Source organism: Charadrius vociferus, unplaced genomic scaffold (genome assembly GCF_000708025.1).
Source record: "Charadrius vociferus isolate BGI_N301 unplaced genomic scaffold, ASM70802v2 scaffold52, whole genome shotgun sequence".
NCBI classification, from domain to species: Eukaryota; Metazoa; Chordata; class Aves; order Charadriiformes; family Charadriidae; genus Charadrius; species Charadrius vociferus.
The window spans coordinates 3,588,904-3,616,380 of record NW_009647572.1 but is presented as its reverse complement, the minus strand read 5'-3'; the positions used below and the strand labels follow the sequence as shown (position 1 = coordinate 3,616,380).

At 37.3% G+C, this 27,477-nt stretch overlaps 1 protein-coding gene across 1 annotated transcript in view; it reads left to right on the top strand.

Annotated features, from left to right (window-relative positions):
• Positions 1-899: 899 nt before the first annotated feature.
• CNTN1 (contactin 1) overlaps positions 900-27,477 on the top strand; it is an 84,735-nt gene continuing 58,157 nt past the window's right edge. Inside the window, 13 exon segments of the mRNA XM_009880886.1 lie at positions 900-923; positions 1,059-1,273; positions 5,136-5,308; positions 10,454-10,549; positions 11,580-11,786; positions 13,067-13,163; positions 13,316-13,497; positions 14,664-14,788; positions 16,752-16,869; positions 18,515-18,665; positions 19,161-19,288; positions 21,907-22,076; positions 23,230-23,253. Of these exon segments, the coding sequence (XP_009879188.1) occupies positions 900-923; positions 1,059-1,273; positions 5,136-5,308; positions 10,454-10,549; positions 11,580-11,786; positions 13,067-13,163; positions 13,316-13,497; positions 14,664-14,788; positions 16,752-16,869; positions 18,515-18,665; positions 19,161-19,288; positions 21,907-22,076; positions 23,230-23,253 (1,710 nt within the window).

Below are 27,477 nucleotides of genomic sequence, written 5' to 3'. Positions count from 1 at the left end.
TCCCTTGTATTACAAGATTCCTGCAGTCATAATTCCAGATCTCTGGCATGTCTAGGAGTTGGAGCAAGGCTCTGAACTGGAATGGAAAGTGGACCTGGGAGCAGTCATGTACTACCTGGCTTTCCCCATGCGTTTGCTTACAGTTGACCACACTATCAGTTCAGTCTCAAGAGACACCTGTGTTGAGCTGTGCTGTCTAAAAATTTTATCTATAAGGAGAATGCACCATTTTCTCACAGTGCCATTCTATACCTAAAATGCATATTTGCTGTTTTCGCAGAAAAAAACAGTTGCATCCTGGACTTGTTGAGCAGAATTTTCCCATAGCATTCCACCTTTGCTCCTATTCTTGCTTTTTTCGACCCCAAAGAGAAGTCTTTACCTGTTGAGGAGATAAAAAAGGGAAAGCAGTAGGGGTGGGCAGACCCTGTAACCTGTACATTAGCATCTGCAAACGGGGGATAAAGATTAAAAAAAATAGTTTGTTGTCAAACCTGTTTGCAATTTACTCACCTTTAAGTGCTTGACTTTACAGACTTAAATTATTTTCGATGTGTGGCTTTTTAAAAATTTTATTTGGGAGGACAGAGAGTTAACGTATTACATATACCTAAGAGTGAAAGGAAGCACAGAAATATGTTCTGGAAACAATGTAATTCTCAGCTGTGATCTCCAACATCAGATTTTCTTTGTCTGATACAATAAAGATTCTTTCCAAATGTATAAAACAATCGGAGCTGATTAGGCTATAAGTTAAGAAACACTTAATATTTGGATAGTTGTTTTGCATCTGGACCTTTTCAATGAGAATTTGTTGGCCTCTGTGAAATAAGTTGGTGTCACTGCATTCCTAAAGGGCATATCTTCAATTCACTATTACCTCCATCAAATAATTTACAATGTCAGTGGAGAAGGCAAAAAAGGTAGTTTTACAGGGACGTAGTTTAAATTACTTTTGTTCTCAGAGGGCAGGAATGAAGCAGGAGTCAGTGAAGGAAGGCATTCTGTTATCTGTACTGCTCTAGTTTTGTTGATGCATATAAAGCTTGATTTTACAGGGCTCACTATTTAGCCTTCACATTTTGAAGGCACTTTCAGTTTGCCTACTAATCAAGAAATTATTCATTTCAAACTTTTTTTCAGAGGAAGGAAACAAAGGTTATGGACCCGTTTTTGAGGAGCAACCCATTGATACCATCTACCCAGAAGAATCTTCAGATGGACAAGTCTCAATGAACTGCAGGGCTCGAGCAATTCCTTTTCCTACTTACAGGTAATTCTCGTTTTGATTTTCAGGTCTTATGTATTTTATTCAGCAAGTGTTTCAGGTTGTGTTATAAATAATTGACTGTCTTAACAGGTCCATTGAAAGTCTTCAAGGCAGGAAAAAATGGGGAGATTTGCAATTTTTGAGTAAAAATCAACCTTGACTCAATTTGCCAAAATGTCTGGATGGTGTTGAAAGCAGTACATTCCTTCTGTGTTAAATGTTTTCAGCTTTTGAAAGGAATACCGATCCAGATGCAAAACAAAAAAACAGTGACCCTTAAAAAATAATTAGGAGTCTATCTTTCTAGCTTAGGCTAAGGATGACTGAGGTTCAAGTCCTTGTTCTTCTTGATTCAGAACAGATTTTGTCCTATTTTACTCTGAAAGAAGAAGGACTGTTTGTTGAATCAGAATATTCTACATCCTATGTTGTTATGGCATCCACCATATTGGAGAGAGACGCTCATGATGTGTCAGCTATGCTACTGAAGACATGAAAAACATTCTTCTCGGAAAATGTTTCAACTAGTTTTAGTGGAGGTTCGCACATGACCTCTTGCACAATAACTGCCTTATTAGCAGGGCAATTCTTCTTCATTGTGAGATTCAGGGCACCCATATGAGTTTGCCTGCTATTATCTGCTCATTATGCACAGAAATGTACTTAAGATTGTCCCTATTAAGACCACGACTAATTTACAGCCTAGTCACGGGCAGAAAACTGCTGTCATCATACTAAGGGAGAGATGCAATTTCTTGCCAGCAGGAGACATCCATTTCATTAAATTATTCTATGACCCTATGATCTGCCCCCAGTACTCACTTGTGTTCCTAGACTCTGACTTGTAAGACAGCAAAAGCAGTTGAGTCTGCTGGCCATTCTTTTAAATGTTACAATATTGTGGTCAACTATGGTATTCTTCCATCAAAACAGCTTAACTAGTCTTCATTGCCTTTTTAAAAATATGCTTACAGGTTGTCTACATACATAGAACCACCTATGATTGAAGGATTTGAAGGGAAGCTGGAATATCGCTTTTAAATATGATCCCTGTCCCTAGTATCTTTACAAGTTTTTCTACATAGAATTTTGCTGTTGCACTTGTTTGCTCTCCACATGCTTGGAAAGGTCTGAAAGTGTACCGGATTCAATACCCTTCTGATACGCTTACCCATCACTTCCAGTCTGTCCAGAGACTCCCCCGCCCTTTCTGCAAGACTATGTAAATATACCATATATAGAGTGATTACAGGTTCTACATAAATTTTAGTGTTCTTTGTCTGTCATGGGCTCTGCAAAATCTGAACTAGTAAAGTCACTCTGGAAGAATTGCCTCACACCTCCAGAGCTCTTCTAAGAACAAATCTGATCATTATTGCTGATGTCTGATGTGATGATAATTGCAATACCGAGAAAGGCCACTTCCCTTATTTCCTGATGTATTATTTATTTATTTTATGTCTACATTTATTATTTGTGTCTACCTCAATATATTGTCTTAATTTCTTAGCCCTCTAATAGTTCGTGATCCAAAATTCTCCTGTTTCAGGGGCAGATAAATCATTCCCACCACTTTTGTTTTTTCTGACCATTCACCTTCTCAGTCTTCTTGTAGAAGTTCTTTATTTTCACTGACTGTTAAGCATACATCCACTCTTCCTTCTGTATTTGATGGTCCTTCACCCTTGCTAAAGTTCAATTACTCATCACCTTTTCTAGAAATCTGTTTTTCCCCCCCCCGTCATTGCTGGAGCCTTCAACACTGCCATGAAAGGCAACAAACTTTCCTGGGGACAAGATACGAGTCCTTTAGTTGCCAGTCCCATCTGCAAATCATGGACCTCAGAATACTGCACTGTTTCTCCCAAAATGACCTTTCATGCAAATACACGCTGGTGATTATCAGTGACCTTTTTCTATAGTGCTGTTACCATCGTTAGAGATTTTGTCAGTCTCTCGGTGGTCCTAGCATTTCTAAGGTTTCTTCAAACATCCTCTCCTTCTGTAGGCTCCCTTCAGATACAGCCTCTTGAATGCTTCCTGACTCACCTGTCGATATCTTTATATGTATATTCATGCAGTTTTACATCTCAGCTGGAAGAAAGTCAAAACAGCCTTGGAAAAAGAGAAGACAGATAGATGACTACACGTTTTACTCATACACCTTCCTAAGCTGCTAGGCAGTTTATATTAAAAACAAAACAAAACAAAACAACAAAAAAACCCCCCCAAAATATTTGTTCCCAGCTCCTATGAGATACAACTGCTTGTAAATTCCGTGTGTCTGACTGGGTGTCATGAAGCACCTTACTCAGCATTTTCATGTGTGAGAAACATTGTGCATGTATGAGAAACACTCAACAACTGAACCTGGTGAGAAGTACCCATGTGAATGAAGTTACTTACAAACACAGCTTTTGTGGAATGAAGGAGAGCCATTTACGAGGAAAGGTTTGAACAAGAAGAGCACGTGACTACCTTTGTTATTTTTTTTATACTGCAGAGTAACCCTGTTTCGTAAAAATGAATATAATTTAATACTGTATTCAGAGAAAAAAAATGAGGCTATATCATAAAAATATGATTGTGTTTTCATCTTTAATAAATTCAGAAGAAAACAATTTTTAATTCTTACTCTTCACAATTACACATTTTGGGCAATATTTTTCTGATCTCTTTCCTTGCAGCATAAGCTGTCCTTGTGACAGTTATTCCTAGGTGTTTCTGAACAGGGGATTTATTTATAGTAGAGACAGGTATATCTCACAGGACTGAAGCAATACCTCTAAAATCTTGTAGAAGCTAAATGCTATCTATGGCATCTTGAAAATCCTACCATTTCATTATTTATTTTTATTTTTAATTTATTTTTTGTTCATACCACTTCTATTATTGTTTCTTTCTATGACAATTGCAATTTCAGCTTCCAAATGACTATTCTGTATATTTTGGTACAACATTTCATTAAGGAAGCAACCCATAGGGTATGCACTCTCATTTTCAAACACTAGTGCCGATCTTTACCTTGTGACGAAGAAAAGATTTACACTGGAAGAATTTTATGATCTTTAAATGTAGTTAAGTTGCATTTTCCCTATTTGTGCTCAGGAAATGTGTAATTCTGTTCAAAGAAGGTTATGGGCTCCCCCTTGTGGACACTACAATAGATATAAACATGAATACTGGTACCCACTCCTTGTGTTGTAACTTGGTGGAAGTCAGTAGAAGTCAGTAAGGGCCAGACTTGGTCCTCTCGTAGTCCCTGAAGTGAAAGTTACGGGGAGTCACTGAATTGGCTGTGGGGTTTTACAGTAATTAAGGTGGGAGTGTCCAGCGATTTTTTTAAAGTAGTAAACAGGTCTTAGATCAGGTGTGCCACTGTTTTTGCACAGACTTCACTGGCACATTAGGCTTTATGTAACATTATCATCCCCTACAGCAAATTTGAAAAAAGCTTTTAAAAATTTCATTAGTCCATACTTTAAAGGTGCAGAGGGAGTATTTTTTTAGCCAATTTGGCTTTAGATAACTATTTGAGGATATTTTTATAATCCCAGTGCTTGATCACTAGCTAGTTCACTCGCAGCTGACTCAAGCGTCCTGTGCTATACGATCAGCAATCAGGTTTTAATGTACGTCACATCTTCACAAGGCTGAAGCAGACTGAGACTGTTATGTTTAAAAGACCCGTGAAGTTCGTCAAATCTGTGGCTTTTGCTGAAGCAAAACTTAAAACATATATAGACGTATATTAATAACTTCCTGCATAGTTTATCACAACTTATGAGTTATTTTTCAAATCATATTTCTTACTAGGTTTGTTTTTCTGGGCCAAATCTTATGTCTGGCTTTTCTTTTTTAATAGGTGGAAACTCAACAACTGGGATATTGATTTAACAAAGGATCGCTACAGTATGGTGGGAGGCAGACTTGTTATCAATAATCCAGAGAAATCAAGGGATGCTGGAAAATATGTCTGTGTAGTGTCGAATATCTTTGGAACTGTCAGAAGCAGTGAAGCCACTCTGAATTTTGGATGTAAGCTGTTGTTTACGTCAAAACATAGAAACCTTACGGTCAGCTTGAAATGCCCAATGTTTTACCCTGCAGTGTCTTCTGCTAACATGTGCTATAGCTGTATTACTCTGTAAAAACAGTATCTTAAGTGCCTTAGTCTGCAGAGATCAACACAAAATAAGTTTTATAAGAATTTTATATTCATTACCATTCAGCTGACAAGACAACCTTCTCAGTCAGTTAATGTTACATTATTAATTGAAGAGACTCATGGAGCCAGATCTTAAGATAATAATGTCCAGACTCTTTTTAAATCATGGGAGAACCTGAGGGGAAATAGTCACAAAAGAAAGATGTAAGCGGGGGCATATGATGATGAGGCGCTGCTGCCGCGCAAACACAACTGGGATGCCTGCAGGGGGAAGGCATGGCACTTGCTAGTAAAGCATGCTCCTTGACTCCTAGGCTATGGTGAAGACCCTGCGGGGGGACATTTCTGTCAGCTTCAGATGTTCATGGACTAGTCTTATGAATGCATGCATATGCACGGACCTACACTGTCAACAAATACATGCATTGTAAAGAACTGATGTACTACATGAAGAGTAACGTAAAATTTTACTGACTGAAGACAGAGTTTGGGATTTCTATTTTATTTTCCCTTACGATGTTTTGGTTTTTTTTCCCCGGGTATATTTTCTCATCAGAGGACAAAAAAATAATCCACTCTTATCTGGTGACCATTCACAGAGCCCTGTGTGCCCTTTAATCCTGACATTAAGTGCTTAGTGCCCCTCTCGTCTTTCAGCAGCCTCCGTGAGAAGAATTCAGTCCTTACTGTATAAGATCAGAGATGAAGGGAAAAATTCTGCTAGTGATTATAATACTGTGGGGCCACATATCCCAAGAAAACTCAAGAGGCTGTAAAGAGCTGATGGATTGCATAGTAGTTGATCTAGTCTTAGGCTGTTAAACTTGTGTATTTTCTAGAATGAATAGAAGGCTAAGTTGTTATTTTGTTCTAATGGAGATGACATCAAAATTCAGTTTACAGGGTATTTATTTACACCCAAATGAAGCAGGCATCAGTGGTGCCAGTGCTGAACCACTAGTAGGATAAAAGCTATGAGAATAGCTGTAGCTACTTAAAATGAAACCAATGCCCATAACAGATGGAAAAAGTAGAATCAAAACAGTCTGAGGCATGTTTTCTGCCTACCAGCTAACGGACTGCATGAGCTGGACGTTGATAGTGTACTGGACAGTTATACTGAACAGAACCCTAATATGTAATATTTAACTATTTAAATGAAAATATTCCTCTTTAGGCGAGGAATAGAAGTGAAAAGATAGCGGGGAACTGATAAATACTTGTTTAAAAAAATGTTATTCTTCTTTACACTGTTGTGTTTGCTCCCCTCTCCTTTTTCTGGTCACCTATAAAAAACATTTCCTTCCGCAGTCAGTGTTTCTAAAAAATTGACTATAGAGTTGCTAAAATTAATATAGAAAACATATGATCTTTTGCTTGTGCATAAATTGATTGAAAAATGGTAACAACTGTTTAGAAGATTTTAAAAAAAATCTTGGCCAGCTATACATGATTGAGACCTTTTATTTTGTCTTACTGTCAAATTTGCTGAAATTGTGAAACAAAAGTAACATTCTCTCGTAAACTTCATGTCAGTTAATCTGAGAACACTGTCTTGAGTAGAACTGGTTCTTTTTAGATTAGACATTGATCATGGATCATTAGACATTGTCCATGATAATTGATCATAGGCATTTTTGATTTAGACATTGATCCAGTCAATCTTAGAATCATAGAATCATAGAATCGCTAAGGTTGGAAGGGACCTTTAAGATCATCAAGTCCAACCATCAACCTACCCCGACAAAACCACCTCTAAACCATATACCTAAGCACCACATCTACCCTTTTTTTAAACGCCTTCAGGGATGGAGAATCCACCACCTCCCTGGGTAGCCTGTTCCAATGTCTAATAACCCTTTTAGTGAAAGAATGTTTCCTAATATCCAATCTAACCCTCCCCTGACATAACTTGAATCCATTTCCTCTCATCCTATCACTTTTCACCAGGGAGAAGAGGTGTTCTCTTCTCACCAGAAGAGAAAGGTGTACCTTTCAGGTAGTTGTAGAGGGTGATAAGGTCTCCCCTCAGCCTCCTCTTCTCCAGGCTAAACAATCCCAGTTCCCTCAGTCGTGCCTCATGAGACTTGTCCTCCAGACCTCTCACCAGCCTTGTAGCCCTTCTCTGGCCACGCTCCAACACCTCAATGTCCTTCTTGTAGTGAGGGGCCCAAAACTGAACACAGTACTTGAGGTGGGGCCTCACCAGTGCCGAGCATGGGGAGATGATCACTTCCCTAGTCCTGCTCACCACACTATTCCTGATACAGGCCAGGATGCCGTTGACCTTCTTGGCCACCTGGGCACACTGTCGGCTCATATTCTTTGTAGATCCAGTGTTTTAAAACCCATTAAAATCTTTTTTAGCTGTTACACACATACTCCTGAGGGAAGGAATTTTATCCTGCAGGAATATTTAGTGGGGTTTTTTTTGGTGTGTGCTAAGCAAAATCAGAAGCTGATTGTTTTATTGTTTTATTTGCTGGGAAACAGTGTCAGAATAGTAAAACAGCAATTTCATAGCAGAGAGGCTGCAAGAACAAGGAAAACAAATTTCCATACGTACTAGATATAAACTGTATGCTTGTAGGAGTGCAGTGATTATGCTAATTCTTTCATTCTAGCTAAAAATGAATGTCTTCCAATTAAGAGTTCATGGAATCACATTTATTATAGTTATTGAGTAACAACCAAGTAGTGCTTACGCAAAGAAGACATCAAGACCCAATCAGAGTACAGAGCATTTCATAAATGAGATGAAGGTATACAATTACGTCTCAATAATTGTATGGCTTCCCTGCACCTGGCATAGACTGTTCTATTTTAGTACTAACATAATTTTTTACACATACAAATTGCTTGTCCTATGCCATGTCTTTAAATTTGTAGTGACTGTCATAGAATTTCAAAGATTATTCAAGAACATTATATACAAAATGTCTAGACTTAAAATGTAAATTGGAAATAGCTAAAATAACTTGAAAGCAGTGATAGGTTTTCTTTTCACCAAACACTACACTGCCCATATGCAAAGCGGTATCAAATTAACAACAGATTTGTTCCAATTATTGTAATTTTTAATTTCTTTTTGTATTTCTGTAACAGATTTTAAGATCTGTTCCAATGAAGGCAGAAATGAATAATAGTGGCAAGTAGATAAAACCGATGATCAAAAGGTCTGCAGCAAGGGAAACAGATGTTTTCAGGAGAGATCAGTCAGTATTTTGAAGATAGAAAGTCGTTGTGTAGTTAGGTCCATGCTGACAAATGGAATGGGAGTATGTTCAAACCCCTGCAGCTTTTATATGAATAGAGGTATTCCAATCTGTGTGAAGAGCTTGCTTGGCTTCAATTACAAGATCTTTCTGGTCAAATAGCTAATTATTGCTAAGTCAGTCTGGTATACTGAATTTATTTTTTATCAAAGAATAATATTCCAAAGTAATTGGGAGCTGCTTGTGGAGAACTGAATACATTCATTGCACTAAGGCACAGGGTAAAATTTTAGAAAATAATAATCAGAAGTCCTTAGAATGGCCCATTACAATGCCTACCATTTAGACATTGATCCAGTCAAGATCCAGTCATTCACTGGAAGGATCTGTATTATCTTCTGGTCTGTTTGAGCAGGATAAACATTAGTATTTCAGAAGTTGGGAGAGGTGTCTTTTCCCTGGACTTACTCTCCTAGAGTTTTTTTCATGCATTTGACAAAGTGTAATGGTATTCTCTTCTTAGATTCTTGTAGTCATTCAGGTCTTACAGCTGTGGTTGGCCTTGGAGGAATACTTTACCTGTACCATACATAGTAAATGTAGCAGTTGTTGCAAAGTTAAGGAATACATCATTTTTAGATAGTGCAAAGTGTCTACTGGATATATTTAACTATATGTTGCAATTTACAGTAGTGACTACTATCTGTTTAATAATAATCTAGTTAATCTCTTTTTGCATGTAGCTCTGTCCTCTTTTTTTTTTATTATTTCTAGCTGGCTGCTCTTGAACTTAAGTTTTAGTTAGATCTCAGAGCTAGCCTTAGGAATTTTGTAGAACTGCACAGCTGCCTGCCATTGAAGAGAGCTGAAGTAATCTGAATGAATTTGGCTTAAGTGGTTTCTATGGTACAATATTGCATTCAGAGGCTGTGCAGTTGGCTATTACTGATGTTCTGTTTACACCACAGTAGCATTTAGAGAAGGACTGTAGTCAGGATCTCTACAATCTCCCTGCGCTTGATGACATGGAGAAACTTCACAAGAGGTATTCCCTGCCTCAAGTTTGATTTCAGACTGGATACACAAAATGAGAGTGAAGAGAAGCAGCAAAGTGCAATTATTGACCTAGTTGAAGGTTACTCATGCAACTGTTGTCTTATCGCTGCAGATACCGTTACTGTTACCCCACAATCTGTGAGACAATATATAGCTCCATGAATGACTTGTTTCTTTAACCTTTTACGACAGTCCCTTTACCTTGCTGCATGGAAGTTGGTTTAAAGAGGGTCAGCTAAGGTTACTCCTGGGAACTGAGCCACTTCTCTCCCAAACCTCTGACACAAAAGGTGTGTCTGAGCTAACTGCTTACCAGTCCTTGGCAGCTGGAGTTGTCAGGGAGGACAGCCAGGTCATTTTAGAGTAGCCACTTTTAAGTTACAGTAAGGAATTAAACTTGCATTTTGGAGAAACCAGTTGAAAACCCTTTTCCTTTCTCTTCCTGGGATTCCTTCTTCAAATGTAGCTCACCTGGCTACTCTTAGGGATACAATCTGTACCACTCTTTCTTTTTTTTCTGGCATCTGCAGTTATGATGACTAAAATACTGTAAAAAAAAAAAAAATCATTTCACTTGATAATGACATAGTTAAAATGAGAAAAACTGGTATTATGGGTCCACAGGTATCTATCTGCCATATATTGTTGTATTTCTATAACAATCTCTACAGGGCTGAAAATAATAATAAAAATATTACTGTAGTGAAAAACCCAGTTTTCTTCCCCCTGCTTCTTTTAAACTAGATCTGGATCCCTTTCCACCTGAGGAACGCTATGAGGTTAAAGTGCGAGAAGGTGTTGGAGCAGTGCTTCTTTGTGAGCCCCCTTACCACTACCCAGGTAATTCAGCTCAAAGTGCTTAATTTTCAACTGCTTAAGAGTAGAAGAAAAAATAATACTAATTTTTCAAAGTTTTTTAAAGTTTACTAAAACTGTTACTTTTATGCATCTTGAGAATCACCATTTAGGTTAGGTTTCCATTTTGATTATATGCTTGTTGACCATATGTAAAGGATATTATTGAATTTGCAAATAGGTTTTGACACTACAAGTAAAATTAATCAGACTAGTCTGGATAATAGAGGAGAGACTTGGCCTACCATTCAAAAGACCTGAGTACATGTCACTGTGTCACTGTCATCCCAGACTTTCTGCTGGCCTTCGGCAGGGCCCAGTTTCATTCCACCTAATGAGGTCACCTCAATAGAAACAAATCATGTGCTCCTGTTAAAACCACGGAGCAGCAGTAGACACCCCCAGAGGGTCAGAGATAAGGTGATTTATGCTTTGGAAGTTCCTTTTTCTCATCATTAGCTACTGAAGAGCTCTGCAGGGGTTATGCCTGTAACCTCAAGCATCTGCAATTCCATCGTGAGGGCTGAATTTGGCTATTAGCATCTCTTTTACCTTGTAAAATGGCATTAACATTTTAGTTAGGGGTTTTTTTTTTAGTTTAGTTTTCATACTCTGTGTCTAAGTATTGCAAGGAACTGAAGAATTGAAGCATACTGTTGGTTAAAATATTCTAAGGTTTTGTCTAAAATGCGAGACTGGTGAGGCCTTCCCAGCTTTTGAGTTGCATGAGGTCAAGACCCAGCTGCCCACCTCCTCCCACCCCTCTCCGGTTCCTGTGGGAAGGCTGTGCCCAAGGGGAGCTGTGCACACTGTGTCCCCAGTAATCTGCACCCCAATGTTCAGTGTAGACAGGTTAATGGCACGTGTATATTCTCTCGCACATAGCTGACTCTCCAAAGAGAAGATCTGTAAGCTAGAAATCAGAGTGAAGTAGTTTATATGCAAACCGTATTCTGTGGCTTAAGTAGCTGATAGTATTGTTTTTTAATATTGACTAGAAAATATTTTCCTCCAGATGATCTCAGTTATCGCTGGCTTCTAAATGAGTTCCCAATATTCATTGCTTTGGACAAACGACGATTTGTGTCGCAGACGAACGGCAATCTCTACATTGCAAATGTGGAAGCATCAGATAAGGGCAATTATTCGTGTTTTGTGTCCAGCCCCTCCATAACAAAGAGTGTTTTCAGTAAATTTATTCCACTTATTCCACAGTCTGATCGTAAGTATTTATTGGAAATATTATGTACATGCAGTGTTCTGTTTGTATTTTCATTTTGCTCATTCGTAACTACTTTCAGCTCTGTGAGGAGAATTATATGGCAAGTTGTAATGGCTACAGCACAATGTTATTTAGTTTTCCAGATACAGAGGTCCAAATCATTCCCATCCACAATGAAAACTCTGTGAAGGAAATCTCCCCAGATTCATTCAAGAATTTCCTTTCATATCATTGAGAACTGAGTTCTCATCCCCAGAGTCCCCATCTCTTTTATGTGATAAGCCCCTGTACTCATCCCAAAATCTTTAATATCTTTTCTGATCTTGGCATTGGTTCAAAGGGGCATGACTGCAGAACATGTAGAAGTTGATAAATGGCTTCAGGACTTAATTTTTTTTCCCAGGAAATCCCCCATGAAAATGGAAAATCCTTTTCCCCTGCTGAAATTTCCTATCCAACAGTGGCCTAAGGGCTTTGTGTCTCATGGCCAATCCCCTAAGACACCTATGTGGCTTTGTTTTACTAGATTATTGTCCGGCTTTTTTTCATGAAAACTGCATGTTTTCCAAATGGTAACCAAGTTCCCTTTTGCCACTTCAGACTGTCAGTCACTAGAGTCTCATAAACTGATGATCAAGATTTCATTGACCCTTTTATCTGTTAAATTTCCCCTATTACAGTGCAGAACTGTGATTGAATTTGGGTAATTACAAATCAGTGATCTTTGTCTGAATTTTCCATGGCCAATACTCACACTGAGATCTTCATCTAGAACTATAAGAGGAGTCCTGCAGGGATCACCAGTAGGTAGATTTGATTACATTTGCATCCCTGTGCCCTCATTAAGCTGTAGATTTGCTGACTTTAGCTCCTTCATACCCTTACTAAGATAATATTGAGCTTAAATTCACAATAATTCAAAATATTCTATCCAGTAAAAGAATCTGTGGATAATAGAGACAGGCTTTTGTCTACCCACACACAAAGTACATCATCACACTTCAAATGGAAGTAAATGAGTTTATGTTAAAGCATTGTGCTGTAAAAAATGTTAGGCATTTCTGTCCAGAGAAAGATAACTAGTTGCTGGGTAAAACAATTCTGCCTTACTATTAAAAATTCAGCACTAAATCAAACTTCGTGGATGGCCAGGCTATTTATTCACTGTAAAGAAGAATTTTCTCTGGAATTTTAAGAACAGTTTTCTTGAATTGTGGAATTTTTAATAGCTGTATTCCTTTCTGCTCTACCTTTTCTGAGATTCTCTTTTTTCACGTTAGGTGCAAAAGTATATCCTGCTGATATCAAGGTGAAGTTCAAGGACACATATGCTCTCCTGGGGCAAAACGTGACGCTGGAGTGTTTTGCTCTTGGGAAGTAAGTGTATTTTAAAGTTATTGTGGAGCACTGTTAGCTTTCGTATTTCAGGCAATGAAAATACATGTTTCATCATCAAACACTTCCTTGTAGCCTGAATTTAACAGCCAGTTCTTGAACATGCTGATTTGTACTTTACTGTACTTTTCAAGTCCGGTTCCTGAACTGAGATGGAGTAAATACCTTGAACCCATGCCAGCCACTGCTGAGATAAGCATGTCCGGTGCAGTTCTTAAGATCTTCAATATTCAGTATGAAGATGAAGGACTTTATGAGTGTGAAGCTGAAAATTATAAAGGAAAAGATAAACATCAAGCAAGAGTTTACGTACAAGGTAGGTAGAACAATTTTATTCTTCATGGTCTATGTTGCTTTTACTTATGTTGGAAGTATCTGTGTTCTCACACTTGATGTCAGTGCTGACTCACTGCATCATCCTGACACACAAGTTAATAGAGCAAAATCAAAACCCATGCGTTGACTGCTAGGCGTAACATTTGTGTATTAATTGAACAACTACTCGGTTTGTTCTGGTTATGACAGATGTATATACACCTTGACAGCAATGTCTGTTAGTATTAATATAATTATGCATAATGGAAATTAAGCACACTTACAGTACTTGAAGTGAAAGAACAGACAGGAAGAAAAAGAGACCATTAGGTTTGGTATGCTTTCTTGCTCCCTCATTTTGTTTGTCTTTTCTAACTGTCTTAGTTATCTTATTAGCTCCAGTCAGTTCTTTGTTCCTTCAGCCTCTGTCCTTTCCCCTCATGCATTTGGTTAAATGAGGGAACCAAAAACTTGTGTCTTACTGCTCATAGTGGAATCGTCCCAAGTAACCTGACTCCTTGACTGAGAATTATACCACAAAACTGTGACATGAAAAGATCATACATAACATCTGAATTACATTCAGAAGATTTCTGTCTCATTTCATTGACTTTATAGAACATTTCCTGGGTTAAGATGCTCAGTTAAGTGCTTGAACTTTCAAAATTGCTGTGGGAAGGTTGTTACTTGTTGTTATAGGTAAAGCTAATAAACAGACTCATGGCTTATTAAAAGCTGGGACATTTTCAATATTAATTTTTTTAATATCTTCTCTGGACCAAGAGAATATTTTTCTTGGAGACCCTTTTGGTACGTAGATGATTTTGCCAATCTCATGTAATTTAACTATGATTTTTATGGTGTTACTGAATAATTTCCATAGGTCAGTGTGAGCATTAACTTCTTATATCTTTGGACATGCATGAAGCATTATTTCAATTCCATATTTTCTTCTCATAAAAACCAGGTTGAAGTTATTTTGAGGCTATGTGGTAAGACAAAAACATCATCACTTCATTCTTTCTTGTGCTGGTGCATTGCTGAGTTATCATCATTACTTCGTGTGACCTCTGAAGTATCATGGAAAAAGCAGTGGAATTACAGATTGTAATGCTAATTAAATATGTATCTGCTTATTTACAAGGCATCATGGTTTTTATTTTTCAGCATCTCCTGAGTGGGTAGAACATATCAATGACACAGAGAAGGATATAGGCAGTGACCTATATTGGCCTTGCGTAGCTACGGGCAAGCCTATTCCAACAATTAGATGGTTGAAAAATGGTGCCTCGGTAAGTATATTGCCATAGTTAACGCAGGATTGATTGGTTAGCTGATAGAAATGATTTTTTGAAGCATGCATTGTTAAAAGGATTGAGAAAATTAATTATAATACTACAAATACTTGCTGATTCCACTTGCATTAGGGACTAAAATCTAATTTTTGAAGTTTTATCTCAAACTTTTCTTCAGTTTTGAAATGCATTTCTTCAGGCTATTTAATATTCAGCTCTGAATTACGAACTTGCCTTTTCATCACATGTTTGGGAGGTGGTTATCCTTTTTTCTCCAGGCCTTTATAAGTAAATGCTATTTTCTTCCTGCTGGATTAAAACTGTCTATCAGCTTCTCTCTAAAAACAATCCTTTTTATCACATTAAACATGAGTGAGTCTAAAAACGTAAGAAAAAATGGAGTCAGTAGAAACAAGAGAAAAAAGAATGACGATGTTTTAAATGGTCAGTGGTGTTCCTATATGATGTACGTTTTCATATTTTTTCTAGCTACAGAATATTGTAAAATTCCATTATTTTCGGTGATGTGAAGTTTAAATGAGTACCATTTGATAATTTAAGCTTATTACATTGGATACTTTGTTTCAACAAAGGAGATTTTCTGTCCAGGCATTTAATCAACATCTTTAATATCCATTGCCTATACTGTCTGATGAGGCTTAAGAGAGCAGAAGAGGGCACAATGTAATACTGCATCTGTTGAGCTGTGGTGACACTCATCTTGGCAAGAGAGCAAAAAAAGACAATGAGGCAGCGTTGTTTTCGTTGTGTATCTTAAGAAAAATGTGGAAGGTTGGAGGGAGAACAGGGGTATCACCATCTGCCATATGGACATGGCTTAAACCAGAAAAAGCAATGCTGTTTTCTGTGTTCTGTAGTTACTACAAACAAGTAATTTAGCAAGTGAATTGCTTGATGGTCCCCACTGAACTTGACTTTCACTGACAATATCTGCATACTGGATTGCAGAAAGCAGCGTGTAATTCTCCAGTATTAAGAAGATTGTGCTCTGTGTTAATATTACGAGCTGATTTTGAAATGGAAAATGGCAAAAATGCTTAAATTGCCTTGAGAATATAGCTTGTTTCTAAATCAGATAATTTTTAATTAGGTATTTCCCTTAGCACAAAACAAAGATTTCTTGTAGAAAATCTGATTTAAATGTTTTTCAGTAGAACAATACAGGAAATATGATTCTTTTAATCTATTCTTTTTTTCAGGTAAATAGTATTCCTTTAATCTTCCACTACTCCGTGCACTCCAGTTGACTCATATACAAAATTAAAGCTTTTCAGCTTAATTTTCACAAGAAAACAGGATTTAGTAACAAGATCTTTCAAAAACTGATTGACATCTGTTTGTAATTTACAAAATACCCCACCACACTTTGTGCGGTTTTATACACAATTTTTTAGAAATAGCTCCAGTACTACACTTTGATTTACTAAATTTTCTTTTTATATTAAAAAAAGTAATAGAAAATAGTTTATACTACATCCCAAAAGAATCTTCTGAAAAACTACCTCACTGGGACTTCCTTTGACCTTTTACTGTTGTAAAACAAGGTACATACAATATAACATACTAAACACTGAGCGTGGTAAAACAAGGCTTATGTGCGTAAAATGAAATTAATTTCTTATTCTTATTTCTGAATCAGTAGTGCTTGCATTGGTATGGTAACAGTAGGCTGAAGAATAGATGTGTCTAATGCCACTCAGCTTTGAATTTTCCAGAAAAATATCAATCGACACTGAATCTTTTTTTAAAAAAAGGTTAACGCATTGTCACAACGACTGAATTGTAACATGGATAAAATAAAGTGCCTGAATGTTGGGGGGGAGACTCTCTTCTGAACACTGTCACTAAAAAAAATATGAAGAAACCGGGATGGGTGTGAATTCTTCAGCATATGTAGTCTATATGAATACCTTGTTGTTTTATTGATTCTGTGTTTCAGTTCCGGAAAGGTGAACTCAGAATGCAAGGTCTGACCTTTGATGATGCCGGCATGTACCAATGTATAGCAGAAAACACACACGGAATTATTTATGCAAATGCTGAACTGAAGATTGTGGGTCAGTGGGTTTATTTGTTCTATTTGCTATTTCAGGTTTGAGTAAGATAGCAGTCATATTTGCAAGCATTGTTTGTTAACAGAGTCCTGTGAGGATAAAGCTAAGACCGGTCACTGAATCTAGGTGAGACGGGGTTTATTTGAGTTCCCAAGCTGGGCTTTGGCAACAACTTAAGGAATCAAGTTACTAATTTATGGGGAATGTTTGCTGTATTATTTCTGATGTTTGCTTGCTGCTGTTGCCCCCCAGAGGAACTGGTTGTGCAGAAATTATATGAAGCGCGTAGAGTTGCTGTCTGCCCTCTCGAGCTTGCCAGACTGGTTGAGAAGTGTTTTCTCTTTTGCTCACCTGTGCTCACTTCTCAGTGGGGCAAAATCTGCCTATTTAGAAACCACATTGTCAGTCACCAGGCCTCTGAAGCACTTCCTCTTCACTCTCCCCTTTGCTTTTGCCTTCTACAACCCATTACGACCAGCTGCGGTGTTTGTGTGCAATATAGCTGTCCCATTTGATGGCTGGATATACATATTAATCCTTTGTGTTTTCCTAAGGAGCAGCCTGTTGAAAGTTTGCCTTTCAGATCCAGAGTGCTGAGGCTTAAAACAGTTTCTGATGTTTTTACTGATGTCATCAGAGCAGGCGTACTGGCTGTATGACATGGCTTTCCTAGATTTCCCTGCAGTAGTTATCCTGGGTTCTTTCCATCTCACCCTTGCCTTCAGACTTTCCCAAGAGCTAAACTGTTCTTGACTTCCCCAACCCATTGCACAATAACACTTCATCCTTCACTGTTCTTCCATTACTATGTACTCACTACCAGCTTGGATTACCCAGAAATGAGAACTTTTTGCATGCACATTTTCAAAATTCAGTGTTGGTAAGATGTGGATGTTCATCAGAGTTTTTCTCTGTACTGCTGTAATTAACTAATAACCCTCTTTCCTCGAGCTGTGCACATACTTTCTGGCATGATTAATAATGATGATATGCCAAGATGCAAAATAATTAAAAGCTTTTTTTATTTTATTTTATTTGGTTACAAATAAAGAGAAAATTGGGAAGCAAAGGTGTGACCTCAGATATGTAAGTGTGGTGCTTGCTAGTCACGTCTCATTAATCTTGAACATCTGAGAGTGCACCTAAGGCCAGTTGGCCAAACAGAGAACTACAAAGAGGAAGAAGGTCACAACCTTGAAGTTGCTAAAGGGGGGTTAAAACCACTGAAAAGTAAACCCAATTATTATTTGAAAGTATGATCAAGTGAGCAACTTTTTACAGAACTTGGGCTCTAGGAATCTAAATTTTATTAGGACTGATCAAAAAGCCTTTGAAAGGGAGGAACTTTCTATTGATTTCTGGGGACTTTGATCTTGTTAGATTAAACTTAGATGGAGGCTCAGAAATCAACAGAAAGAAGCCTCTGGTGTAACACAGCATAGAACTGCATAATGATTTTTTCTGTTTCTTTTAGGTCACCATCTACTTCTTGCCACTTCCCTGTGTCATTGATGTTTTTTCTCACTGGTCTGGATAATGGACACTTGTATAAAATTCGGAGTTCTGTCATTTACCTTCATGTTGCAAATCAATTGTATTCTGCAGAAAAATCACTAACAGCAGTACTTGTGTTAATTTTTGCTTTCAGCTTCACCTCCTACTTTTGAACTGAACCCTATGAAGAAGAAAATCCTAGCAGCTAAAGGGGGCCGTGTAATCATTGAATGCAAGCCTAAAGCTGCTCCTAAGCCAAAGTTCTCCTGGAGCAAAGGAACAGAATTGCTTGTAAATGGGAGCCGGTTAGTATTGGCTGTTAGTGGACACTGTGAATCTTAAAAATTCTGCCTTATGTTTCTATTTATCCTGTAGGCTAGTTCTCACTTTTGCAGATTTCAGGGGCAGGAGAATGTGTAATTTCAGGAAAATGATATGCCAAAATGTTACTAGCAGCGTGGCTCCAAATAGCTGTGAGGGTATCCAACTTTAACCAGTCTGTTTGGTGCTGTTTGCAATTCAAAACTGAATTGGATCACAAGACTGTAAGAAAAATATTTTGAGTGACTACAAGTGAATGAGAGTACTCTCTCTTGCTCAAGCAATGTGGGGCATCTAATTATGCCACAATCTATTTAAATATTTTTTACTGTAGGAGTGTTTGTAAATGCAGTAGTGAGATGTGAGCTTCCAAGAGATGTTTCTGGTTTTTCCTTTCGCTTACTACAATTCTACTGAAAGTATTGCTTTCTAATAAAAAAAATTAATTTCTTCTGATGTATTTTTTGCACTTTCAATAGCATACGTATCTGGGATGATGGGAGCCTGGAAATTATCAATATCACAAAGCTGGATGAAGGTCGCTATACCTGTTTTGCAGAAAATAACCGAGGAAAAGCTAATAGCACTGGTGTTCTAGAAATGACAGGTAAACCTTTAAATTGTGTTAGTTCATTTCATATAGAATCCAAAATCCCTAAGTTTTGTTCCAGCATTGCACTACTTTTGCAAGACATTTTATATCTTTTTTTTCTAATTTAGTTGCTCATTAAACAATGAATTGATGCTTTGAAAGCATATTGCTCAGTAGAAAGTGGAAATGTTTTCACCAGTTCTGAGACTGTATCTCAATTTTCAGGGTTGATTTTTCTGTAAGAGGTTATTAAATCTGATCCATTAAATTGACACATTTTAATGTATTCATTCAATTTGGTACCTTTGTGCTCAGGCTCAGATGGGATTCTGGGGCCATGACTCAAACAGAGAAATGGGACTTTTATGGACCTTCCTTACTTTTTCTTTTTTTTTTTTTGGTGGGGTAAGCAAGTTTGAGAAAGCACTGCAGTTAAAGAAACCTGCATTACATGTGTGAGATAGGGGCATATAGCCATATGATTGCATTACTAAATTCCCTTTCTTTATGGGGATTAGGGTTTACTGATTGAGTACTGATATCCTTAATTGTGTATTTTAAATCTGATGTCAAATAAATAAATAACTGTAGAATACAGAAAGATGATATTTATGAACAGCTATGTCTATCAAGTATCACTGATTGTAGGAGAGTCATTTATCAAACACGATTTTCAATGTCTGTTCCAGAAATCGTGCTGGATGTGACAGCTGATGCCACAATATTGATGTACTAATATAAGAATTAATCTGCAGCATTGGATCATATGAAAGCATTTTTCTGGCTGATTTATACCAAATTTATTGTACCAAATGAATTGTAAGACTTGATTTTGATTAATCAGATTTGGTTAATGTTTGCAGTTACTGTTTATCATCTTCTGCAGATTTGTATGTCTTAATATTACCCTCAGGCATTTCATTATTTTGAAAGGTTATGTAAATAGGTAGCCAGCCCCTTAATAGTTGTATTATAACTTCTAAAATCAGGAAGAACATTTGCATGCTAAATTCGCACAGTAAAACACTTAAACCATATGTTTATAAACCTTATAAACTAGGTATAAAGAATTTTAAAATTTTGGAGAATTCTGCTTTGATTCATCTAAAAAGGAAAACCAAAAGACTAAGACATCTCCCTCACATCATAGCAGAAACAGAAGGGTCAGATGATGTAGTTCAAAATTATTTTCACATTGCTGACAATGATGAGAGTTGACGAAGAATGCTTTGAAAATGGTATTCCCAAGCACATTGTGTGGCCCATAAAACTTCTCAGACATTGCGCATGACTACAGGAAATTAAAAAGTCAAATCTGAAGCTGACAGGCACTATAAAGTTTGACGTTTTTTCCCACACACTGTTTGTTCACTGCCACTGGACCACTCTTTCAGCAACTTCTTAGACTGGTAGAATACTTTATGTAAACATTTAGAAAATCACCGATGGTAGAACCAGATCGTGAACGCACAGGCACAACAATAGAATGGAGCAGGTATCGTAAGTGTGTGCCTAGAGCTAGTACTTTATAGATCAGATGTTAACATGTTGTTCCAATGCACTATGAGGTACTCTGTTCTGCAAAAGCCAGTAGTTGTGCCATGCTTATAGTCCCAGTACTAAGCCATTTTTAGGTTACTGGAGTAGGATCCAGAGAAAGGTTTCTCTCCAGGGCAGATGGGCAAGAAATGTTGGCTTTATTGAGGACTTTTTGCTGTTCTGTGTGTGATGGGGTCTAGTGTGCTCCTTGGAGCATGCTAAAACCCAGGTCTTAACTAGTAGCAATAGCTCTTTTCTTATGGCTGTCGTCTTCCAGGTTTTGGTAGCCTGCTCCCACTCCTGTATTGGTGAGAAAGATATCATGTGTCATGGCATGAGGAAGATATTCTGTGGCTTTTTGTTTTATGATATTTTAAAGAAAAGGAGGTGGTCTCAGTGATCCAGGGAGTCCCTTCCAGAACCATATTGCTAATTTGCCATATGAGTTTGATGCACATACCAAGATCTCTAGCGAGTATCATGAGATCTTTGCCTTTTTTTTTGTTTCCGTAATAACAAAGGCATTTCTGGGGGATATACAGGTTTCTTCCGTTTGTTGTATAATTTTCTCTTCCTTTCCACATGTAGCTATTTGCATGGTTTGTTATGCATCATTATATTGTTTCTCAGTAGATAAATTAAGATCTCAGTCCCTGCAGTGCTCTAATGGAAATCTGACTTGGCCTGACAACTGAGTAGAACTTTCCATTTGTTAAAGAGACGGGTTTTAAAACATAAGAAACATTATAATTAAAACAAGCAATGCAACACAAGTCACATAAGATTCATCATCTGTCTTCTTTCTACCTGAGATACAGTCAATGAATAAAAATAACTTTACATAGTCAGTAATGTGATTCAGAGACAGAAACATAGCCATTTTCAAAGGACAGCTAAGCAGAAGTTAGGCATTTCAGTTGTAAAAGGTTTCCTTTGTTCTCTTTAGTTTGGTCCTTTGAAATGTAGCTGCATGAATAACATGTAAATTAGAGCTTGAGGGAGCGGTTTAATGTATAATCAGTTATGGAGCTGAGCTTACATTTGGATAAACATTTATTTATTGGAATTTTCCATGTTTGCTGTTAACTTCACAGAAGCTACAAGGATTACTTTAGCTCCGTTGAATGTTGATGTCACCGTTGGAGAGAATGCTACCATGCAATGCATTGCATCCCATGATCCCACATTAGACCTGACATTTATTTGGTCACTGAATGGCTTTGTAATAGATTTTGAGAAAGAGCACGAACATTATGAAAGGAACGTTATGGTAAGATACTATAGATCCTTATTTAATACATGAAAGCCTAGTTTTCTTTATTGTGAAAAGCTGTCTTTTCTGGTTTACTTCTTCTCTTGTGTTGGTTCAGAAGAATGCAGTAGGCTAAGAACATAAAATAAAATTACAATTTAGACGCCTTACAGACACGTAGACACTTGCAGGTAGATACTTGAAATCAGATATCTAAATTGACGTAAGTGTTTAAATCCCACTCTGATTAATAGTGAAAATAGCTGGTAAATAGGTAGCCTGATCATAAATAGGGTGCAAATTGAAAAAGTGTGCATATGCATTCACTTTTACTTACCCATGTTTTTCTCATCAACATTTCTGGAATTTGGCACAAGAAAGAGCCAGATGGTGGGTAGGAGTCAAACAGTCTGTAAACACTGAGCAAGAAGAGTTTGTGTGAAGGCTAAACAAGTTAATACAAAGACACTCATTTTGGCACATAGAAAGAGGAATCGTAGATCTTTCATGTTCGCATGTACGCTTATCTTTTTACAGTCTTCTATCAGGCTTATTCAAAATTAATATCTCGAGTCGAAATCTGTTCTGGTTATGTCTAATCACATGCTAATTTACCTAATATTCAACAGCAACCTCAGAGTGGTTGCCCACATGTGTATATATTTATTCTGTTTTTCTGGGTTTAAATGATACACAAATCCTCAAATTTAGATACGGGGATTTTTGTACTCCCAAGAGAAATTGCAGATGTGGAGAAAAAAGGTTGCTAGTGATGCCTGTGGTGTCTGGGAATGCCAGGGGCCGTGTTCAGTTTCAGGTCCATGTTCAAAACTGTTGTTGTAGAGACGGACACGACACTGAATATCCAGCTACAGCAATCGTCCCTTTATTTTACAAGCAGTGCTCTTTTATATCCTTTTAGCTGGTTGCTTATCTGTGCATATATTCTAACATTCTACTTTTGCCCAATCCGCTCTCACATCATACACCATTCAGCCAATACAATTGTTGATCGCGCGCTGTTCATGCTCTGGGAAAAGCCAGGATGTTTGCCACCCCTTATCTTGTTTGCTTGGATCTTCTCAGGATTTTCCTGTCTCTTCAAGGGTACATGGGTATCTGCTCAGGGTCAATGTTAAACTTGTACTCTGATCCCTCGGACCAGCTGAGGTCTCCCACACAAAACGATGTACCATATAACAGTGCCTCCTGCAGAGTCTTTCTGCTAAGCTGGCAATATTATTTGATTTTCCATGGACCAAGAGATTCTTTTTGTCTCTTTCTTTTTCAATGTCTGTTTATCTCCATGTGAGAAGATGTTTCACCATAACTGTTCTAGTCTGATTTGGAACCAACCAGTCCTTTGAGGAGTCAAGAGCTGCCTAAGCCTGCTCATTTGCTGAGTTGTAAACATTCCTAAAAAGTCACACTGCTCTCTTTCAGTGAGAGAACAAGTCCTTGCCCAGCAGGTCAGTAGAAGTGTGCTAAGATCAGCTGAAAAGCATTGAAACCCAAAGACATAAACCCATTTCTGCAATAAACCTCCCCAAAGTCTATGTCCAAACTTAGCAGCAGGGTACTAAGCAATTTGTGGTGTATTTTGTATTGCCTCAGGAATTACAAAATATGTAGATCTATACTAGTACACTAGCATCATTCAAAACATTTCCTGCATGTGGCTATTAAGACATACTTTTGATAGGTTTATGTTTACACTTCAGTATTAATCAGTGCATAAGAGTACCTTGAAAAGCTTGAATCACCTCCTAATGGCATTAGTTCCTCCTTAGATAAAGGCTGGAATGAGTCTTGAGTGTCAGTCAAAATAAGAGCTTAAGGAGTAATGCCCCATTAAATGTATTCCTTGTAAAAGAGCAACTAAAACCACTCTGGTTTTGTCAAATTTTGTTTAGTTGATTGCATTTAGCTACCTGACAGAAGTCACACAAAGAAATTGTGTTCCATGAAACAGAAAATCGGGCTGAAAGTGTTGATGAATCCGTGATTTTGGTCTGGAAGGAAGGTAAAAATGCCTTTACCAGAGGACTTCGTAATGCAAGACCATGTAATGCAAGCGAAAGGAACCTGAACTTTCTCCATCTGTTGGTCATATGTTGAACAAAAGTTTTTATATCATTGACATACTTTTTTTTGGTTTTCCTCTTAATAATGAAAACAGAAGGGAATTGGATTTTTTTTCTCTTCAAGGAAAGTAATTCTGAAATGTAATCCCAATTTTAGGGCACTTTCTAGCAAAACACTTCAAGTGAACAAATCTGGTGCCAAATAAGGACCTCAGCAAGTGTGTAAGCTTTAATTCTCTGTGAAGATGGACTTAATATTTAGGTTCCCAGCCACCTGTTTCATATTCCAGATAGCCAGTGCTCCTGGATCTCTTGATCCCAAATTCTTACTAGCTCCATGGTATTTTAGACACTTTATTGAAGTGCTTGATTTAAAAAACAAATGAGCCTAGCTTTTGTAGGCTAACTTCGTCTCTACAGACCTTCTGTGGTCTGCAGAGAGAGAGAAGAAGAGGTGGTTCACTTCATGAGGGTGTTGAATCTTGTGCTGGAAGATTTCGTCTTTCAGTAGATTATAGAAATGGATAGTCCATAGGATGCAGAAGTAACTGAAGAGTGGCTAACTCTTTATTCACTTAGACAGTTAAAGTTACGTAGGTCAGATCCAAACATCAGTTACTTTATTTGTCAGTGTGTAACTCCATCTTCCTGAAGAATTTTTCTTGGTTTATTGTGTTCCTTTTGCACTTGATCAATACTGGTAGAAATTATTTTAGCTGGGGCAGCTTCTTGTTTTGCATTCCTAAGCCTTATTTCTGGGATTTCAAATGCAAAGCAAGTGCAGCTAATCTCTGTTCCTTTTCCACAGGCAGATCAGTCTTCATCACTCGGGACAGAGGGGACAGTAGAATCGTGTTTGAAGTTATCTGGAGTTGTGATTTTTAGCTATTTGGCGATTCAGCACTTAAGTAATAACAAATGCAGAATTTTTAACAAATTCAACTAATCCAATACAAAGGTTTATATAGGATGTAATTAAGAGGAATATCCACTTTCAGTATTTCTGTTTCATTCATATATTACCGTATTCTTGCAGTAAGGGGTTTATTCCTTCCTGTGTGAGCAAAGGGATTTTCTCCTGCCTACTGCTTCCATCTCTGGCAGTTCTCAGCTGAAGTCACTGGGTGGCAGGTTTGCTCAGGCTTTCTTAGATGCAAAGGCGTGAGCTGTTGTGCATTTGACAGCAGCAGCCCTAACTGCTGGGCTTTAAGCAGTGGATTCCCGTGCTGCCACCCAACCCCTCGTAAACATAAAAGAAAAAAATATTCCATCATAATATTAAAATTACTGGATATGTGATGCATGCTCTCTGTGCTGTAATTTCCTATTGATGAAGGATCCTCATCTGTCTTCGTGATAATATCACTATTAATTTATGTGACAATGCAGATCAACACGCTGAAGCTTGATACGGCCACAGTATTTCAATTCTCAAAATAATACTAATACTGTTGTCACATACACATAATGGAATGCTAATGAAATTCATGTAAATACCTGCATTAGGCTTCTTTCGTTAAATGGAAGCTTTGGTATCTCCATCATTTGCTGAAGGCAGAACTAATTTGCATTACATTAGTACTAAAACTCATTTATCACAAGAACATTTGTCAGTGCTGTTTTGATTTCCTATGACAGTGATATTTAAAATAAAATATATATATTAATTGGTTAGCTTTCAAAAAGTCAGATGGAGTCTTTGAAATCCTACTATTAAATTGATTGCTTTTGACTTTATGTATGGTTGTTCCTCTGATTATTTGATTGAGGAACTAAAAATTAACACATCCTTTTAAGTCCCATAGAGATATAGCACTTCAAGTAATCTGGAAAACTCTAGTGTTCAGTCATTTGTTATTTATGGATCTGCATTTTGTCATGTATATTTGAAGATTGAAAAGCTTACTTTTAATATATATTTAATAATATACGCTATCTAAATAAGTATATTCTTTTAAGTTTATTACAAAAAATTTTCTTTAACATGTGAAGGTGTATAACTATTTTTTTTGTACTTTTGAAGCTACATTAGTCCATTTCTATTGATAGTCAGGAAGAGGAACTCCGTAATTTAACTGATTCAAGTCAGAAACTTGTACATACATTTAGGAAGAGTCCAAAAGGAGGCTGTAATAGTCTTAGTCACATATAGACATGCATACATTTTAAAATACTTTCCATACCATCAATATTCCCATGTTTGCTACATTGTCTATTAGTTGTCTTAAAAAGTATCAGTGAACCTGAAACCCTGATAGTTCTCTTCCCATTTTATCTTTAATAAATTAAATTAAATCACCATACGAGTGTTCAGGAACTTGGACTGCTTGCAAATAACTTCATTTTATAAGAATTAAAACAAAGGCGGACAATAAGGCCAGACAATAAGTTTTGTCATAGAGACCATTGACTTGTTGCTTGCTCATGTTTTCATGTTAGCAGTGAGATTTTCAAAAGAACATAAGGAAAAACCGTATTTGAGTACCTGAGATGCTTTCACACCTACCAAAATGTAGGTCTGTATCACCCTATCATGTAATATCTGGATCATTTAAAGTAACCTTAAAGTGGTTTGTAAGTTCTGTTCTTGGCATCTGGTCTGTTTTTTACATCCCACAGAAGGTACTGTCCTTATTTTCACAGCAGATAGCTTCAAGGCTTCATGCTGCTTTGTGATCATAATTTATCAAAAAAAGCATTCCATGGAGCCTCACTAGAGATGTTGAGTTCCCCTCTCCTCTGCAAAAACAAAATAAAGCCAGCAAAAAACAGAATTCCAAAATGGTGCAAAATTTGAGTGACCAAGACTATTGACAAGAGAAACTTGCAGCTCTTTGATTTCTTTTTTTTAAGATTTTTTTTTTTAAATTGACAGAATTTTTGAATTCTTTTAATTTTTTTTTTTTGGCGTGTCAAAGATTCATGGTTTCTATTGTTTCGTACTTGAGTTTCATTATGAAATTTACATCTTGCATTTAAAAAATATTGAAAGTAGAAAGCTATCATTCTGTTCGTATTGTAAAGAGAGAAAAATCAAAGGTGCATGCCCCCAAACCCTCTGCTGAACTTCTCAGTGATAGGGTTAGGATGATTAATGGTTTGAAGCATCTGACATACGAGGAGAGCCCAGGGGAGCTGGGATTATTTAGCCTCCAGAAGAGAAAGCTCAGGAGGATCTTGTCAAAATGTGTAAATACCTGGTGAGAGGAAACTAAGGAAAACAAAGCCAGACTTTTCTCGTTAGCACCAAGTGAATGGACAAGAGGTGATGGGCAGCAACTGAAAAAGAGGGAATTCCAATCAAACATAAGGAAGGGTGGTCAAGCATT